Below are 20,361 nucleotides of genomic sequence, written 5' to 3' on the forward strand. Positions count from 1 at the left end.
TTATGCAGAAAAGGAGGAAGTGCAGATTCACCCGACCCGATCGGAGGCCACGACATTCATCGCGTCCGATCTGGAGGCGAGCCAGAAGGAGGAAGTGATCCAATGCCTCCAGAGAAACCATGATGTCTTCGTCTGGTCGACGCATGAGCTGTCCGGAATTTCACCAAGTATAGCGCAGCATGAGCTCCATGTCCGACCGGACGCTCGGCCAGTGAAGCAGAGAAAGAGGGATTTCAGCGCCGAACAGAATGTCATCATCCGAGCGGAGGTGGAGAAACTCCTGGAGGCTGGCCACATAGTCCAAGCCCGACAACAAGTGGAGAGTGTGCATCGATTTCCGGGACCTTAACAAGGCGTGCCCAAAGGACTTTTATCCCCTGCCCCGGATCGATCAACTGGTGGACTCTACGGCTGGCTGCGAGTTGATATGCATGCTCGACGCTTATCAGGGATATCATCAAGTGCCGCTCGCCCGGGAAGATCAAGAAAAAGTCAGCTTCGTCACAGTCGATGGCACCTATTGCTATAATGTGATGTCGTTCAGACTGAAGAACGTGGGAGTCACTTATTAGCGCTTGATGAACAAAGTGTTCAAGGAGCAGATTGGGCGAAACCTCGAAGTATATGTGGATGACATTCTTATCAAGTCCGTCCGAGCAGCCGACCTATTTAAAGATATGGAGGAAACTTTCCGAACGCTGCGGAAATATGGCGTTAAGTTAAACCCTCAGAAGTGCCTGTTCGGAGCAAAAGGAGGGCGTTTCTTGGGTTACATAGTGACCGAGCGGGGCATCGAAGCAAATCCCAGCAAAGTGAAAGCCTTACAAGATATGCCGCCTCCAAGAAATCTGAGGGAAGTGCAGCGCTTGACCGGTCGGATAACTGCCCTGTCCAGATTCATCTCCAAGACTGCCGATCGGAGCCTGCCTTTTTTCAAAATCTTGCGCAAAGCCACCAAGTTTCACTGGGACGAAGAATGCGATCGGGCGTTCGAAGATCTGAAGACATATTTTAATTCTCTTCCGGTACTAGCCAAACCAGCTGCGGGTGAGCCACTTTGTATCTACTTATCTTCAACCGAGCAAGCCCTCGGTTCGGCACTAGTAAGGACGAGCGGAGAAGAGCCTGTATATTTTCTGAGCCATATTTTAAAAGATGCTGAATGTCGCTACACTGGGCTCGAGAAACTGGCTTTTGCTTTGGTCCTCGCCGCTCGGCGCCTCTGTCCCTATTTCTTGGCTCACACTATCATCGTCCGGACGAACAGCCCACTGGGAAGAGTGTTGTTGAATCCCGAAGCGGCCGGGCGGCTCATCAAATGGACAACGGAATTAAGCGAATTTGACATTCAATACCAGCCCCGGTCGGCGATAAAGGCGCAGTCCTTGGCGGATTTTATCACCGAAGTACAAAGGTCAGAACCCGAAGCCATGTGGAAGATATTTGTGGACGGATCGTCCACTCAGCTCGGGAGCGGTATTGGTATATTATTGCTTTCTCCCCAAGAGGAAAAAATGCATTTATCCGTCCGGCTTGATTATAGAGCTACGAATAATGAAGCAGAGTATGAAGCCCTTATAGCCCGCTTACAGGCCGCCCAGCATGTAGGGGCCGGACGGGTGATGCTGCATTCAGACTCCCAATTGGCCGCTCAACAACTCTCAGGCTCTTTTGAGATCAACAACGCTCGGCTCAAGCTTTACGCTCAAGCCTTCGAGAAACTCAAGGCCGACTTCAGAGAGGTTATTATCCAGAAGATACCCCGAGCGGAGAACCAAGCGGCCGATGAGTTAGCCAAACTCGCAAGCTCAATAACGTTGATCGCCATCCAGCAGCCAATTGAACAAGTATCTTTGGTGGCGCACGTCGATCGGATGGAGGGCCTCTCGTTTCCGAGCGACTGGCGGACACCCATAATGGAGTTTCTCCGCTCGGGTGCTACACCATCCGATCGGGATGAGGCCCAGCTACTAAGAAGGAGAGCCGGTCGGTTCACGCTCATTGGAGACCAACTATACAAGAAGGCTTTCTCCCGCCCACTGTTGAAATGCGTGAGCTCGGAAGACGCGGCGTACATCCTCCAAGAGGTGCATCAAGGATCGTGCGGGGGGCATTCGGGCGGACGATCGCTGGCCAAGAAAATCCTGCTGGCCGGATACTTCTGGCCAACCTTACAAGAAGACGCCGCTCGGATTGTATTGACGTGCCTTTCTTGCCAAAAGTATCACAACTTTTCACACCGACCGGCGGAGGAAATGAAAGCAGCTACTGTGTCCTGTCCGTTCGACCAATGGGGAATGGATATTGTGGGTCCGTTTCCTATGGCGACCGGGCAGCGGAAATTTCTCCTGGTGGCAGTCGATTATTTTTCCAAGTGGGTGGAGGTTGAGCCGCTAGCCAAGATCACCGAGCAGATGGTCAAGAAGTTTATCTGGCAACATATTATCTGCTGGTTCGACATCCCCCGTCGACTTGTTTCCGATAACGGGCGGCAGTTCGCGGGAAAGTTGCTCGAAGATTGGTGCAAAAGCTATGGCATTGAGCAACACTTCACGTCCGTGGCGTATCCCCAAAGCAATGGTCAAGCCGAAGTAGCCAATCGGGAAATTCTTTGCATTTTGCGCGCTCGGCTCGACCATCTAGGAGGAAGTTGGGTGGATGAAGTGTCGGGCGTCCTATGGGCCATCCGAACGACCCCAAAGGAAGGAACGGGCGTCACGTCTTTCTATCTGGTGTACGGCGGTGAAGCGATGATTCCTGTAGAAGTCGGCGTCGAGTCCGTCCGGATCCAGAATTATGATGATGGCAACGCCGAGCGGAGGAACATGGAGCTGGATTTGGTTGATGAGGAGCGAGCTAAGGCATCCGTCCGGCTGATGACGTACCGACAACGGATGAAGCAAAACTACAACCGGCGCGTAATCCCCATATCATTCCAGGTCGGCGACCTTGTCTGGAAGAAGGTAAAGCCGGTCGGCGACGTCGGCAAACTAGAAGCTCCCTGGGCAGGCCCCTTCAAAATCATCGAAAAGCTCCGCTCGGGCGCTTATTGTTGGGTTTTTCGGGCCGCGAAAATCGCTTTTCGCGTCGCGGAAACCCCGAATCACCCAAAGCCGTAGGATCCGTGCAAGGAAAAATTTCAAAAACACAAGTACGAGTTATAAACTACGATCTACAGTAGATCTACAAAGGAAAACACTTTATACCTTTGATGCGTGCCCTTTTGCGTTCCCGCTCGTCCAACGGTATGCCGGATCTCGAGAGTGTCAACGTAGACACTCCTCTAATGATATCCACACGAACAAGGAGTGTCTCTCACACTCAAAGGATGGAGAAGAGAGCCCCAAGTGTGCTAGCACTTTCTAGAGCTCTCGGGTAGGATTTGAAAAAAGGAGAAAGGAGAGAAAGGAAAGGAATCTCACATACTCCTCTAGGTATCCTCCTTTGTGACCTTCACTTCACCCTTTTCTTTGGACCTTAACACATTCCTCTTCACCTTTCTTGAAACTCTCGGCCAAGAAGGAGGAAAAAGAGAAGAGAATTGCTAGAGGAAGGAGATGAAATGAATGAGACCAATGAATGAAAATTCATTCCCATTCATTCACTTGTGTGGCCGGCCACATGAGTAACTCCTACTCATTTAATGTGGCCGGCCACATTAATGAGAATGGAGGCTTGTAACCTCCATGATGTGGCATACCATGATGATGTGGAGCATCATCATTGGTCCACATCTTGTCATCTCACTAATGATGTGGAAATTAGTCAAGTCAAACTTGACTCTTCCTCTCCCTCTCAAGTCAAGTCAAACTTGACCAAATCTCTTCCATGGTTGATCTAATCTAACCATTTGATTCAAACCAACTTAATATAATGAATCTAATTCATTAAATTAAGTTGATTTAATGAGTCATAATCTAAATTAGACTCATTGAATACATGAATCAACTTGAGTCCAACTCAATTAGCCCAATTTGGATTACTCTTAATCCAATTTGATTCATCAAATGAATCTAATCATCTTGGTTCATCATATGAACTTAATCCAATTGGTTCATCATATGAACTCAATCTCCATCCACTTGTTCTTTGTGTGTGACCCAATAGGTTCTTATAACGTTGGCAATGTTTCTAAACTCCTTTAGAAACATAAGCAATGAGCGGCATCTAGCAATACATCATTGCTACCCAAGTTACAAGAAATGTTGAGATCCAACATCACCTTGTGACTATTAATTGTGACTCCTCACAATATATGACAAGTGTCCTTCTATCCTAGACATCTAGATTGATCAATGTGAGGCATAGACCGTGTCATCCTCTGACCAATCTAAATCTTGAACTCCAAGTAGACTCACTCAATCAAATGAGCTCAATATCTCATATTGACTCATTTGGGTATGGCCATACACTTCGTGGTCTTACTCTATCATGAATATCGATGTCGCTCCCGTCATATGGGAGGGATAGATCCCATCTACATCACTCACATCCCTCTGCATAATTCGTTACATACCCAGTAATCGCCTTTATAGTCCACCCAGTTACGGGTGACGTTTGACGAAAGCAAAGTACATAACTCCTTATGTAGGGATCCATGGTGACTTCAGGTCTAAGGACTAATAGTCATACTAATAGCCACATGAGAAAGTATATGACACTCATATAACGATCCATGATACTTTCTCATGGCGGGTCATTCAGTATACATTCTCTAATACATACCCATGTGTCAGCTTGATATCTCTATATCCATGACTTGTGAGATTAAGTCATCGAGCTGACCTACATGCTAGTCTTATTGTATTAACATTATCCCTGAATGTTAATACTCGACTAGGAATGATTTAGAGTAGTGTTCCCTATATCATCTCACTATCGATTCAACTAATCGATTGATATAGGTATGAACCTTCTACTCAAGGACGCTATTATACTTAGTCTATTTGGCACTAATACAAATAAGTATAATAACCAAACAAATGCCTTTATTAATATACAAGAATATGATACAATGAATCCATACAATCATCAAATGATTGGCTCTAGGGCTCTAACTAACACTTATTATTTGGAAGATGAAGACGGGCGGCAGCTGGATCGACCGTGGAGCGCGAATCATCTCCAGCCGTACCGAGCTGGGTAAGAGGTGCGCTGATGTAATTTTGCATACGTTTTGATCGCCTATGTACTTGTAATGCAGGCAGCAAAAATGATAAAAGGATGACAAATAGCTTCGCCGAACGGCGGTGTTCAAATTAGCCTTAAAGGCCGTCGAGCTCCGACGTTAAAAATCGAGAGACGAGCCGGCGTCTATAAACCCGCCGAGCGGAAGACCGTCGAGCTCCGACGTTAAAAATCGAGAGACGTAAACCCCGGAAGAATCCGCAATCGTCTATAAAACCTCGAAGGAGTTAAAATCGAGGCACGAGACCGTCGAGCTCACGTTAAAAATCGAGAGCAGTGGCGTCTATAAACCCGTCGGCGGAAGACCGTCGAGCTCGGCGTTAAAAATCGAGAGGCCGTCTATAAACCCGCCGAGCGGAAGACCGTCGAGCTCCGACGTTAAAAATCGAGAGACGAGCCGGCGTCTATAAACCCGCCGAGCGGAAGACCGTCGAGCTCCGACGTTAAAAATCGAGAGACGAGCCGGCGTCTATAAACCCGCCGAGCGGAAGACCGTCGAGCTCCGACGTTAAAAATCGAGAGACGAACTGGCGTCTATAAACTCGCCGGCCGGAAGACCGTCTAGCGCCGATATTAAAATTCGAGCGATGAACAGGCATTTATAAAGCCGCTGGACGGATAGCTGTTCGCATAACACGGCCCGGTTGTAATCGCCGATCCATAATCGGTCCTACTATAAAGACAAGAATAAGGCCATTGTACGGCCGAGCGGCTCCATTATAAAGAATACTTGGAGTGAAAAAATTATTATGACTGAAACAAAGGCTAAGGAGGAATATTGGTCTAAGCAAGCAAATAAAAGTAGATTTGTTTTACGCCGAACGACAGACAGACAAAAATAGTAGTAACAAGGGTATTAGCGCCGAACGACGGGCGTACAAAAAATAGTCCAAATACTCCTCACTCATCAAAGTTAAAGAGGGTGTCCGGGATAGAGCCCATCATGATTGCCAGATCTTCGGGGGGGACAGACAGCTCCGCTGGTAAGTGGCCCCTAGTCTTTAGATAATCAACAGCCACCTTGATAGCCTCTTCAAAAGTTAAGGACAGCTTGTCGCTGAACTTTTCGCCAAATTCGTTCGAGCGAACGAAAGCTTTGCGCACTTCCGCCGAAGATCTTTCAAAGCCCCTTCAGATTTTGCCCTGTCAGCCGAGCGGCTCTCCCGTTCAGTGGCCAGCGAGGCATCTAAGTCCTTCACGCGCTGTTCCAGCCCTCGGTTTTCCACCTTCATCAAGTCCATATCGTCGATGGCCTTGAGCTTCTGGGTGGTCGCAGTCTTTATTTCCTTGTCTCGTTGCTTGACCAAGGCCTCAAGCCGAACTACTTCACTCGACAAGTCGGAGGACTTACTCCGTTCGGTTTCCAGTTGCTTCTTGGCCTTCTACAGAGCGGCTGTGGATTGACCTCTGCTTTCCCCCGAAGCTTTGAGCTTTTTCAGCTCGTCCTCCAGCTCGGCCAGGCGATTGCTGATAGCAATCTGCTCCACCCAGTTCTGCAAATGGATATGATCGAGTTAGAAGTTAAATCAAAGTAAGTAGCAAGACAAAGGATATACCCCAGTCGCCTGCTGCAAATTGCTATCGCCTAGTTGACTGGGAGTCATAAGAGCGATACGAAGCCGAACATCCTCCCAGGCTTTGGCGAGTGGACCCGTAAGAGTGATCTGCTGCTCGGGAATCATTGGCCGATCGGCAGCCAATAAATATTCCTCCGATGGGAATCGCAGAACAGTTTTTATCAACCGTGGGCCGCTCGGATCATTTTGGGGCGCAGTTGCTGTGCCAGATGGCTCACCAATTGTGGAAGAACGGTCACCCAATCGTCTTAGGCGACGCAGGTGATAGGATCCTTTGTACGGCTAGAGAGGAGGGTGTGAATAGCCGACCCCAATTGCTCGCGTTTCTTTCTACAAACTAGGGTTAGCGCAGCGGAAACTAAATGCAGAAAGAAAACAGGAGAAGAAATCAAACCTCAACGCAAGGATGTAACGAGGTTCGGAGATGATACTCCTACTCCTCGGCGTGTCCGTAAGGTGGACGAAGCCTATCAATCCGTCGGTGGATGAGTCCCCGGGAAAACCGGCTAAATCAAACTCCTTCTGGGTGGAGAAACCTCGCCACAATGTCTTGCAACAGCAAGATAAACAGCAAGAAACTAAGTACAATACAAGAATGTAATAACCCTAGCTTGCCTTCTTGTCGGCTGGATGAAGCAGCAGCAGCAGTGAAACCAGTAGGAAGCTCACGCGAAGCTTTGGAGGAGCTCAACAAAGCTCAAGCTGACAGGATCAGAAGAAGCGGTAGCACCAAAGCCTTGATCTCCTTTTATAACTGCGAACACCCGCGAAGGCGGAGAAGGCGGGCGACCGTTGTGACTCAGCGGTCGAATGCGGACCGATCGAGTTCCACTGATCGGTCGAGATCGATGCGGGGACCGATCGGGCCGACTGATCGGTCCCTAGGCCGATCAGTTACAGTTGCCCAACTTTACATTGGTTTCTGATCGCGTGGACCGATCGAGCTGTGAATCGGTCCGCGATCCCACCTCTCTGCGTCTACGATCGGTCGTGGAGCCGTCAGCTTCATCTTGATCGGTCCCGAACCCGTCGGTAAGTGTGCTTTGTTGTTATCGATCGGTCACGGACCGATCAGATATAAAGCGTAGACATCGATCGATCCGAGCAATTTTGCCCAACCAAGTCCCAAGTCTCCCAAACCAACATCCGGTCAACCTTGACTGTTGGTACATCATGCTTAGCATCCGGTCACTCCCTTGACTGCTAAGACTCTCCACCAAGTGTCAGGTCAATCCCTTTGACCCACTTGGACTTTTCTCTTCTGTCAAGTATCCGGTCACTCCCTTGACCTACTTGACCTTCTCAACACCGGATGTCCGATCATCCTTGATCCATCTGGATTTTCCCTTGCCTGGCTCACCAGGACTTCCAACCGCCTAACATCCAGTTAGGACTTTCTCCTTGGCTTCACTCACGGGACTTTCCAACCGCCTAACATCCCAGTTAGGACTTTCCCACTGCCTGGCTTCACTCACGGGACTTTCCACCGCCTAACATCCGATTAGGACTTTCCCTCGTGAGCTCCTGCTTGGACTTCTCGATCAAGTCTCCATACTTGGACTTTTCATGCCAAGCTCCTGCTTGGACTTTTCCAAGTCTCCATACTTGGACTTTTCAGTCAACCAGTCAACCTTGACCTAGGGTTGCACCAATAATCTCCCAACCATCTATTCTTGTCTCACATCAAGAATAGAACTCTCTCACGAGTGTCAAACATCAACATGCAACTCAACTAGGTTAACCTTGACCTAAGGTTGCACCGACAATCTTCCCAAGTCAAACATCAAAATACAACTCGAGTCAAGTCACCTCGAGTCGGGTCAACCAGGTCAACCTTGACCTAGGGTTGCACCAACAATCTCCCCCTTTTTGATGTTTGACAAAACTCATAATCAAGTTAGGTTAACCCGATAACCTAACTTAGGTCCAATGTTCTTTCCAACCATCTTCCAATGTCCAATGTTCTTTCCTTGAACATTCTCTGGACATTCTCCCCTTAGGTTAACCCGATAACCTAACTTGGGTTCTCCAATAATTCTCCCCCTTTTTGACACACATCAAAAAGAATTCCAATGTTCTTCCTCGAACATTCCTTGACATTCTTCCCCTAGCTTAGGTTAACCCGATAACCTAACTTGGGTTCTCCAATAATTCTCCAATGAACACTCTCCCCTTTTTGACACACATCAAAAAGAAAAAGGAGGGTATCAAGGTCAAGAGTTTCTTCCTAATGAAAGTCCCATACCTTTCATAGGAACTCTTAATTTCCCCCTTGATACTAAACTCAACAATCAACTTAGTGACAATCCCATATCACTAATCCTCAAGAGTCTTAAGGAGTAAAAACTCCCCCTAAAAGTCAACTCCCCCTTGACAATTAGTTAAGACTCCCCCTAAAGGTCAACTCCCCCTTGACCATTGCACCAACAATGTCTGAAATTTCAGACCACAGTCGAATTTCAGCAAATTCAGCACGCCTGATCGGTCACCGGACCGATCAGAATCCCTCTGGATCGGTCCCCAGACCGATCCAGCCTTCCCTGGATCGGTCCAGTGACCGATCCAGCCTCTGAAATCAGAAATTTCTGATTTTTCTCCCCGGGAGAAATTCAGAAACTCACAGAAAATTACAGAAAATTTCAAGAATCATAAAATTTTGAGGATACATTCCTCATACCATATACTATCAAGGAAAAATAATTTTCTATGAAAATAACTTCCATTTTCAAATTTTGATACAAAGTTCAAAAGACTTTGAAATAGTTCAAAGTTAAGTCATCTTTGTATCATCTTGCTCAATGATGAATGCTATCACTAGAAAAGCTTCATCAAGGTTTTTCAAATCAATTTTAAAATGATTTTAAACCTTTTAATTTAGGACTATAATCTTAGGGCTAAATGTACATGACTTGTACATAAGCTTTCCCTATGATCCCCAATTTCTTGAATTAGGCTCATCTAGGTACAAGAACTATGCACCTTGATCCTAACTCATGATCCTAATATCTTACACACATCTAAAGTGTATCAAACACATCCAAGTCATTTTTGATGTGAGATATGGGTTTAGGTTATCTTAGGCTAAGTTCTCATGCATTTGCTAAACTACACTTTGATCTCAATATCAAAATGTGTTTTTATCCTTAAATCAAATTCATTGATTATTAATGCAAGAGATGATGACATGGCATGAAATAATATCATAAATAAAAGCATGTGCCAATGTCATGATGTCATGGCATAAAGTATGAAACTTAACTAAAGCATGACATATAAATAACCTAAGCATTATCATGACATTTCAAATGATCATAAATTAAATATGATGTCATGACATGGCATATGGCAAACAATCATGGTAAGTTAGCACAAATGAAATACCTAGATTACCTATCTAAGTATCCTTAATCACTTAGCTAATTTAACATCTAATCCTAGATTGCCCTTATATCCCTAAGAGAAACCAAAATCCCAATTATGGTATTTCTCTAGGTTTTCCTCAAATTATGCCACTTAAGATTAAAAATGATATTTCCACCATTAGACACATTTAACTCTTCAAGGAGTAACTAGTAATTCTATTTCATTTTTAAAGGTTAACAAAACCTTGAAAATGCTCCTTGAGTGTCAATTTCCTCAAAGTTGGGCTAACTACCCTTCTAAGCGGAGTTGACACTCTCTAACCCATCTATGAGGTAGAGAGGATGCTCCTAGGAACCCAATACCTATTTGAGCTCATTGGGTTCACTAAATATTCACTAGGGATTACTTCCCTAGCAACCCTCCTAATGACCCTCTTAGGCTTTAAAGCCTTGGTCATTTGAGACTCATCAAGATCAACTCTAGGGGTGACTCCCCTTGTGACCTTGGTGGTGGTCTTCCTAGCCCTAGGTTTTGTTCCATACTCGAATGGAACACTATGATAAGTGGGCTTGGCCACTTGGGACTTAGGTTTGTGACCCAAACCCTTCTTGTCCTTGGAAATTGGTTTTTGACCCCTAGACTCTAGAGTCAAATCCTTAAGAGCCTTTTCTAAGGAGTCAAGTCTTGACCTCAAGACTTGATTTTCCTTTTCTAATACCTCAAGTTTTGATTTGTCATTCTTTCTTGAGGTGTTCCTAGGCATATGTCTAGTTCTTTTGGGGCTTCTACCTAGGTTTTCCTTAACCTTAGAAGTGTTAATCCTAGAGTTAGCATTCCTAATAGTATCCCTATCTAGGTTGACATGCTTGGCACCTAAGCACTTGTATTGATTCCTAAGATTATCATGCTTGTTATTATCGACAAGTGCAATAAAATTCCTAGCATGCATTTTATTAGAATTGCAAAAATGAACCTTAGAGGTTACCTTAGGGTTTGCCTTAGCTCCCCCTATCGATGTGCCCGGTCTCTTGCCCTTGTGAGGTTGCCTCCCCCTCGGACAATGGCTCCTATAGTGTCCCCTTTGCTTGCATTGGAAGCACACGATGTGCTCCTTGCCCTTGCGTTTCGGGACTCCGGCTTCCTTGACCTTTGTTACCCTCTTTGGACACTTACTCTTGTAATGTCCATGTTCCCTACACTCAAAGCACATAATGTGTAATTTAATTGAACTTAAATTCCTTGAGTTACCTAGGGTTGAGGGTGGATGCGAGCTCTCTTCTTCATCCCTTTCGAAGGTAGAATCTTCTTCTTCTTGCTCCGAACTTGAAGAAGAACTCTCCTCCTCTTCGTCCTTAGATGTTGAGTAACCCTCAACTTCTAATTCCTCTCCTCCATGATGTGAGCTACTTGATGACTCACTTGTCTCCTCTTCATGATTTGAAGTGGAGCTCTCCTCATGGTACTTGGCCAAGTTATCCCATAATTCCTTGGCATTGTTGTAACCTATCTTACACAAGATGTTAGTAGGCAATGAAAATTCAATTATTCTCGTTACCTCTTCGTTGATTTCGGATTTGTGAATTTGTTCTCTGGTCCACTCCTTCTTCTCAAGAGGTTTTCCTTCCTTATCCACCGGAGGAGTAAAACCTTCTTGTACACAAAACCAATTCATTATGTTAGTCATAAGAAAGTACTTCATCCTTACCTTCCAATACGCGAAGTCACCGCATTCGTAGAAGGGTGGAATGATGACATCTTCTCCGAGTAGATCCATCCTCTAGCTCATGCTCCCCGGGTGTTAATCCGATGAAGAGCAAACCTTGCTCTGATACCACTTGATAGGATCCTTTGTACGGCTAGAGAGGGGGGTGTGAATAGCCGACCCCAATTGCTCGCGTTTCTTTATACAAACTAGGGTTAGCGCAGCGGAAACTAAATGCAGAAAGAAAACAGGAGAAGAAATCAAACCTCAACGCAAGGAGGTTCGGAGAGGATACTCCTACTCCTCGGCGTGTCCGTAAGGTGGACGAAGCCTATCAATCCGTCGGTGGATGAGTCCCCGGGAAAACCGGCTAAAGCAAACTCCTTCTGGGTGGAGAAACCTCGCCACAATGTCTTGCAACAGCAAGAGTACCAGAATACAGCAAGAAACTAAGTACAATACAAGAATGTAATAACCCTAGCTTGCCTTCTTGTCGGCTGGATGAAGCAGCAACTTCAAGCGACGCCTACAACAGCAGGAACCCAGCCGGAAGCTCACGCGAAGCTTAGGAGCACCAAGAACAGGAAGAAGGAAGAAGAAGCGGTAGCACCAAAGCCTTGATCTCCTTTTATAACTTGCGAACCCGCACAGCGAAGACAGAAGCCGGGAGAAGGCGGAGGCGACCGTTGTGACTCAGCGGTCGAATCGCGGACCGATCAGTTCCACCGATCGGTCTAGACCTCGATCGATGCGGGGACCGATGATCGGTCCCCCAGTGATCGGTGCTACCACAAGTTGCCCAACTTGTTTCTGATCGATGCGGCGTGGGCCCCGATCCGATCGGTCCCACCGATCCCACCTCTGCGTCTCGACGGTCGTGGAGACCGATCGAGCCGATCGGTCCCGTCGAAAAGCTGTGCTTTGCCTTGTTTGTTATCGATCGGTCACCGGATATCAACGATCGATCACACCTGCGAGACCGATCCAATTTTGCCCAAACCAAGTCCCAAGTCTCCCAAACCACTTAAACCCTTCTTCGCCTCAATCTCGGCTCTCAACTTTAGCTTTTGCAGAAGCAAAAAATAAATCAGTTAGAACTAAAGAAAGAGGACGATAAGAGCACTTACTCATGCTGCAAGGCAAGTCGGCTGGGACGGGGGACAAGCCGAATATATACATCACTCCCGGAAGGAGCAGCTTGTCGATGTGGTAGCGCTGGCCGATCAGCCGATCGGCTGCATGAAGATAGTCTGCCATTGGATACGGAAAGCCGGTGGCTCGGGGAAACGCATATAGAAAAAATGTTCCTTCCAGTGTTTGTTGGAGGTCGGCATATTATCGAAAAGAACAAAACCTATCCTAGATTGGAAAACGAAGGTACCCCACTCGGCTTGTTTAGGATAGTAGAAGTAGTGGAAAACTTTGGGGTCCAAGGGGATGCCGTTCAGTTTAAAGAGAATTACCACCCCGCTCAGCAGCCTAATGGAGTTCGGAACTAGCTAGCCGAGCGGGATGCGAAAGTAGTTGCACACTTGTAAGAAGAATCGATGTGGAGGAAATCGCAGCCTGGCCAAAAATTGGTCTCGGAAAAAGAGGACGGTGCCGGACGACGGGTTATGAGGCCGGTCGATGGGTGTGGCCAATACTATGTGGTGGTCGGCAGGCAGGTTATACGTCCGAGTGAGGCGTAGGGCGTCCTCCTCGTCAAACCGGCTCTCCATGGTCGTGTACCAAAGACCAAGAGCGCCGGCGGTTGGCTGGGAAGTGCTAGTCATGGTCGAAAGTAAAAAAGAAATGCAGGACAAAAAGAAAGGGAAATCAAGCAGGGAAGGAAGGTGGCAGTATGACAAGGGCAGCTAACAGAAAGCGTAAAGGAATGAGGAAGTAAAGGAAATAAGGGCTTACAAGTAAAAGGATGATCGAAAGGGGTTGCGAGATCGTCGGAGAACTAAGAAATGGAGTCGCCGAAGTAAAAAGAAGCAGCAAGGCGTCGAAGTGCGATGGAGCAGGAATGTGGCGGAGAGAAGAAATCGAGAGCTTTATAACGTTGGCCTCGGATAGCATCAGCCGTCCGATTCAGGTCGTAAAGAACGAGGCTATCATCCAGCAGCTCATTTCAAACGGCGGTTGTCCCATCGAAGGTGAGGCCAGCGCCGTACGATGACGACAGTGGGAGCGCCACATGTCAGCAGGACACAGGGCGCATTCAATTCACGCCCCTTACCGTGTGTAGTGCGCGTGCTTGGCGTTAATGGAGAAGATTCGGAGTGAATTCCGAGGGGATATTGAAGGCGTCAGCATGATAGCACCGAACGGGCATGAAGAAGAAGGTAAGCCGAGCGGATGAACCTTCTCGGGCCCAGCATAGCTGTGGTCACTTAGTCAGACCGGCAGTCCAGTCAGTCGGACTCCGCCTCCTTCGATTAGACTTGAGGGGGAGGCAAGTGATCCGGTAGTAAGACCGGGGGCCCTCATAAGGGAAAGTCCAATGACACGTGGAGGACGGTAGTCAAAGGGGGGTCAACCCCATGGACTCGAAGAGCAGGCGGAATAGGCCCAACACTAGGCAATAATGTCCACCCGAGAGAGTAACCAGCTGGCCGTGAGCCCAAATTTCCAAGGGAAAGAGATCATATGGCCGAGCGGATAGTCCGCTCGGCCAGGGTTTCAAGTGATACGAGCCGAGCAGACGGGCGACCCTCAATCTTTCCGGACGGACGACCACATATGCCGGACCAGAGACGAATGCTCTGGCCGAGCGGCTTGATAGTCGATCCGCGAAGAGGAAGTCAAAGAGTAGAGGACAGTGTGAACGTCATCTCAGTAACCCCTGTTGCTGACAACAGGCATGTTCAAAGACCAGACCATACTCAGTATGGTGCGATGGAATGTTTTGCTGTCCCATCAAGGAGACGCTCAGACTGTAGCGGTATGGAATCAGACATGCTCTTCTGACAAGCCCATGCTGCGGTATGGGATGTGACACGTGTACACCTCGGTTTATGTGCACCAAGTTCCCGTGGCTCTATATAAAAGCCACTAGACTTCACCGGAGGTATAAAATCTCTGATCCTGGAAGCCACTTTCTGGTTCTTCGTCTACCTGACTTGAGCGTCGGAGGGTCGTCGCCTGGAACCCCTTCCCGGCCCGACTTCTTTGCAGGTTCGCCGGAGCTCCACACGACCAGTCGAAGATCTACGTCAGCAACTGGAGAGCGCCACGTGCCCAGCGACCGTTGATTCAACTTTCGGACAGGATCAACCTGAGAATCATTTTATTAACACTTTTTGTAAGTATTGCCTATCTACACAATCTTCTTCTGAGGATGTCCTACATTCAAACTTATGTTTCCCTGGACTGATGAGACTTCAGATTCCTAATTCCTTTAAGGTATTAACTGTTTTCTATTAGTGAATTCTATCTTGCTAGATGTTTTGAAGTGAAGGCATTGTTTTTAGAAGAGAATGTCTAGAGTGTAAACCTCGAAAGTGAAATTGGTTAACTAAACTGATTTACAATCTTATCAGTTTATCTGACACAGAGGAAGCATCCTGCTAACCTATATCTTTCCTTGATAGATTTGAATAGTCTTCATATTTAGTAGGCAGTTGAACAACCAAGTGATAAGTAGTCTGTAACTCCCTTTTTAACTTAGAAATGGTATGTGATATATGAGAACAATTTTACTTTGACTCACGTATGAAGATCTGGTACATAGGTGGATCCAAGTGCCTGACACAACAATTTTTCAAAAATTTTAGAGATCATCAAAGGAGTATGGAGTGTCAACTGAGGAAGTGAGTATCCAACACAGATAAGGTGGAGAAAATTGACGAGCCCAACTTTGATTGAATAAAAAATTGAATATCTGCAGTTATTTGTATTTTCGAGATTGTCATTAGGGGTATACTGGTTTTGGAAACTGAAGTCAAAGTGTAATGGTATGATGAGATTGAACTGGTATTGTTTATATATTTGAGCAGGATGTTTTATTACTCGAGCAATCAGCATTTGTTGGGGGTGCCAATTTTCTCGACAGGTATAGAGATATGCGGTTGGATGTGGGCAATATGTCTTATGAGGTAATACTCTTTCCTTTTGCCACTCACTTTTACTTTGAGACAAACGGGCTAGACTTCAACTTACACTGCTTTGTGCTTCAGGAACTGATAGCGCTAGGAGAACGTATCGGCAGTGTCAACACTGGACTTAGTGAGGAAAAGATAGTTGAATGCCTACAGCAACATAAGTATGTACCTGTTGCATCAGAGCCTACTGGGGAAGTTGAGCCATGCTGCATTTGTCGGGTGAGTACATTTTTACTTTCACTCATTTTTTCAAAGGAGGAAAACTGAGCTTTCTGTGTCGTGGCAGGAAGAATACATTGATGGAGACGAACTGGGTCAATTGGACTGTGGTCATGATTTCCATTCGTTGTGCATCAAGAAATGGCTGGCTATAAAAAATCTATGCCCCATATGTAAAACAGCTGCCCTGAGGGGGCGTTTGGTTCTTTCCTAGGAATAGGAATCGGAATGGGAATCATTGTATTGTGGAATGAGAATGGGTATGAGCATGGATATCACTCTTAAAAGCAATATTTGGTTAGTTGTATATCTTCTATCGGAATAAATCAAAGTTTCATTTTTTACCCTTAAAGGAAAATAAGAGAAAAAATTAGATGTGAGAGAAAGATGAATGTGAGAGAAAAATATGATGAAAGAGAATGATGAGAGAGAAAGTATTATGAGAGAGAAATAATGATAAGAAAGAATGAAGAGAGAGAAAGTATTATGAGAGAGAAACAAAGATAAGAAAGAATGAAGAAAGAGAAAGTGTGATGAGAGAAAATGAAAAAAGAGAGTGTGATTGGAGAGAGCATGATGAGAGAAAATATGATGTGAAAGAAAGTATGATAGGAGAGGATGAAGAGAGAGAAAATATAGTGAGAAAAAATAAGGAGAGAGAGTGTGATGAGAGAGATTGAGGAGAGAGAAAATATGGTGAGAAAAAAAGAGAATAGTGAATATGATGGGAGAGATTGAGGAGAGAGAAAGTATGATGAGAGAGAAAGTATGTTGAGAAAAAAAGGAGTAAGTGTGATAAGAGAGAGTGAGGAGAGAGAAAGTATGATGAGAGAGAAAGTGTGATGAGAGAGAAAATGTGTTGAGGAAAAAAGGAGGAAATGTGATAAGAGAGCTTGAGGAGAGAGAAAGTGTGATGAGAAAAAAGAGAAAAGAGAGTGTGATGGGAGAAATTGAAGAGAGAGAAAGTGTGATGAGAGAGAAAGTGTGATGAGGAACAAAAGAAGGAAGAGAGTGCGATGGAAGAGATTGAGGAGAGAGAAAGTATGATGAGAGAGAAAGTGTAATAAGAAAAAAGAGAAAAGAGAGTGTGATAGGATAGATTAAGGAGAGAAAAAGTGTGTGATAAAATGATGAGAGAGAAACTATGATGAGAGAGAAAATATAATGAGAGAGAATAAGGAGAGATAAGTGATATGAAAGAAAAAATAAATAAATATATTTTGATATTTGATATTAATGGAGAAAATTTTAGTTTTAAGTCAAGGGTATTTTTGGAATAAGGGAATATTTTGATTGATGAAAATAGGGTAATGGCTCATTGAAGGGGAGGTACATGGGAATGAGTCATTACCCAATTTCAAAGATTCATTCTCTTATTTGTATTTCTATTCCTATAATTCAAACATTAACAATGGGAATTAATGATTCTCATTCCCATTCCCCACTCCTATTACCCTAAACCAAACACCCCCTGAATACTTGAAAGGACCAGATTCACCCTTGCATCTTGAACTACTTTAGTAAATGGCATGTCCTAATTCCTTCAATTCTTTTAGCTTTTGTTATCTTCATAGTTAGATGCTTTTCATTCTCGCATATAACCTAAGAAAATATGAAGATATGGTGTCATTTGTCATTCCATTGCCGATGAAGTGTATTGTCTGTGTTGTAATAATGCTTCTTGTTCACGAATTTTAAACCAGATTGGCGAAAGAAAAGATAAAGCTTTCAAATAAAATGACAGTATTTTAGGGTTTTGTGTCTCCCTTCCTACCCTAGGCATAAAATTATCGAATAAGCTTTCATTTGCCTTCGCCTCTCTTTATATAGCAGACTCTGGTTGATTGATGTTGTGTGCTTGCTTGTTTTTAGCCTGAGTGAATGGCAACCATGCTGTGTGAAAAGTGTCGACTAATGTTATCTTTGTTTTACACCAAGGTGATTACGCTAAAGGGTTTTTTTACTGTCCATTCTAAATAATACGAAAGAAGATAAATTATGAGGTCAGTTTATAATTTAATATTATGATGGGTGGAGATTTTTTTTTAAGGATATATGCTTGTCGGGAATTTATCTTTGTACTATTGTAATAAATCTATTTATTTCTATTCAATTGTATATGTAGTTTACGTCGACTAATCCTATGATGATCAATTTAATTTTATAGAAATTTTTTATTAATTATCAAGATAAATCAGAAAATACTTATAATTGTTAAAAAATTTATTTATTAATTTGTTAAAATTTAATTTTTAAATACTTTAGAAATTAAATAGGTGTTTTGCTTTGTATTATTGCCCCGGGACGGTCATAAATAGAATCTTGGTAGCATGTGGACTAGTTGCATCTTCAGGGGCGGGCATAGAAGTCTTGGTAGCATACGGAGTAGTATGATCGGTCCTATTTTCATTGTTGGATATATTTAGATTCTTCAAGGTGTGTTTAAAAAAAACTTTAGTGGCACTTTTATACATGTTAGATAAGCGAGCTAAGGGCACAAATAGAAATTTAAGAGTATGTGGAGTAGGATGACTCTAAGTTCCTTATTTCAAAAGGGAAATGGTATAATACTCCTATTTTTCTTGTCTGATATATATGGATAATATCAAGGTATCATGTAATTGTAGGCTTGAGGTCAATGTATTAATTTGTTGCCACTAAGATATCATGTAAAAACATATATATATATATATACGATAACAACGTCGCCGACCCCGATTGCTTCGCCGCCGTCGTCGGAAGGGAAGAGTCGACGAAGAAGACTTGGGTAGCCTCTCCCTCTCATTCGTAGATTCATTCATAGATCCGAACAGAGCGAAGGCCATTGTCACCGTGAGGTCGTCTCATCGATTTGTCTTTTCCTTGTAGCGGTGTCGCACGACTTCCTTTGCCAGATTTTGTACTGCGACTATCGTCACCGGCAAGCGGTTGCAGCTAGCATCACAGCCATTCCGTGATCTCCTTGGTTCACCGACTACCGAATTTAGGTGCTCTGCTGCCACACTTAAGGTAATCAGTTAGTCCTAGCATACGATCTAATTGTTGATCTATAGGGTGTTGATTTGGTGTATTTAGTTTGGATGATAGCAACTCCACCTAGCACCGACCACCCTTTTCAACAGCAAGGTCTTCGGTTGTGAGATAACAAGGGAGCAATCAGATTAAGGTAAGTTGTGTATGGAAATCAGTTTGCATTTCGGTGATGGGTTGGTTGATTGTGCTGGTGCAGGGTGCACTAGAATCAAACCTGAGTTTTGATATTGTCAAAGATTCAAGTTAAATCTTTTTGTGATCTAACAAGTTGACTAAGTGTGCAAGTTATTTACTCAACCGGAAAAGCCCTAGTCGTGATTAGGTAGGAAAGACTTAATAGATCGTGGAAGTCAGGCAAAAAGACCAAGTGGGTTGAGAGGACCCGACACTTGGCAGCGAAGCTCGATAAGTTTGGAGGATCGAAGATCAAGGGAAAGTAGTCTTGGTGGGCCGATCTGATGTTAAGCGGCAAAGTCCAAACAGGTCTGGAGGATCAAGGTTTGGCAAGTAGGTTGAGGTAAGCAACTAGAGGAGCGACAGTGAGGTCGTATTCTGGAAGGAATAAACTCTAAGTCACTGATTTAACTGAAGAAACTGGGAAGGTTTCCAAGTTGAGATTAAGACAGTGTTACTGTCTTTTACTACTCATACATCTCACTGTATTACTGTGCTAACATTTGTTTTGCAGGGAATTGTCTAACTCTATTTTACAGGGAACGACCTGATCGATCGACCGAACCTTCATGATGTGGCACAAATCAGACCGAGCTAAAGCAGAGAAGGAAACTTAGCTGATCGGTTGACCGAACCGGAGGATCGGTCGATCGAAAGATCTCTCATTAATGAAAAATTAAGTAAGAATCTTAGTGAACAGGGAAGATTCAATGTTCGGTCGACTAAACATAGTGATTGGTCGACCGAATCATTAAACATCATTAATGCTCAAAGATCGGATCTTAACGAAGAAAGAAGGGAGCGGGTTCAGTCGACCGAACCCGAGGATCGATCGACCGAACAGTGACGATTATTATAAAAAGGAGCTCGAGGTCTGAGGCAGGTAATCAATTCTTCAGTTCATCCTTGTGCAAAGCTGCTCGTGCTACTACTTTGCACTTCATCTTCAAGCAAGCTGCTGCTTCGTTCAAGTGTCGATCGAGCTTCGTCTTCTATTTTTGTTAGTATATTTATTTAA

General features: G+C 44.7%; 1 protein-coding gene across 1 annotated transcript in view; it reads left to right on the forward strand.

The window, feature by feature from the left end:
* The window catches only part of LOC122029110 (probable E3 ubiquitin-protein ligase HIP1), a 28,021-nt gene extending 11,578 nt beyond the window's left edge, over positions 1–16,443 (forward strand). Inside the window, exons 5-7 of the mRNA XM_042588062.1 lie at positions 15,813–15,911; positions 15,993–16,136; positions 16,204–16,443. Coding sequence (XP_042443996.1) covers positions 15,813–15,911; positions 15,993–16,136; positions 16,204–16,350 — 390 coding nt within the window. The 3' untranslated portion in view covers positions 16,351–16,443. The remainder of the gene's footprint in view (positions 1–15,812; positions 15,912–15,992; positions 16,137–16,203) is intronic.
* Positions 16,444–20,361: the final 3,918 nt, after the last annotated feature.

This window comes from Zingiber officinale, chromosome 10B, assembly GCF_018446385.1.
Source record: "Zingiber officinale cultivar Zhangliang chromosome 10B, Zo_v1.1, whole genome shotgun sequence".
Classification (NCBI taxonomy): domain Eukaryota; kingdom Viridiplantae; phylum Streptophyta; class Magnoliopsida; order Zingiberales; family Zingiberaceae; genus Zingiber; species Zingiber officinale.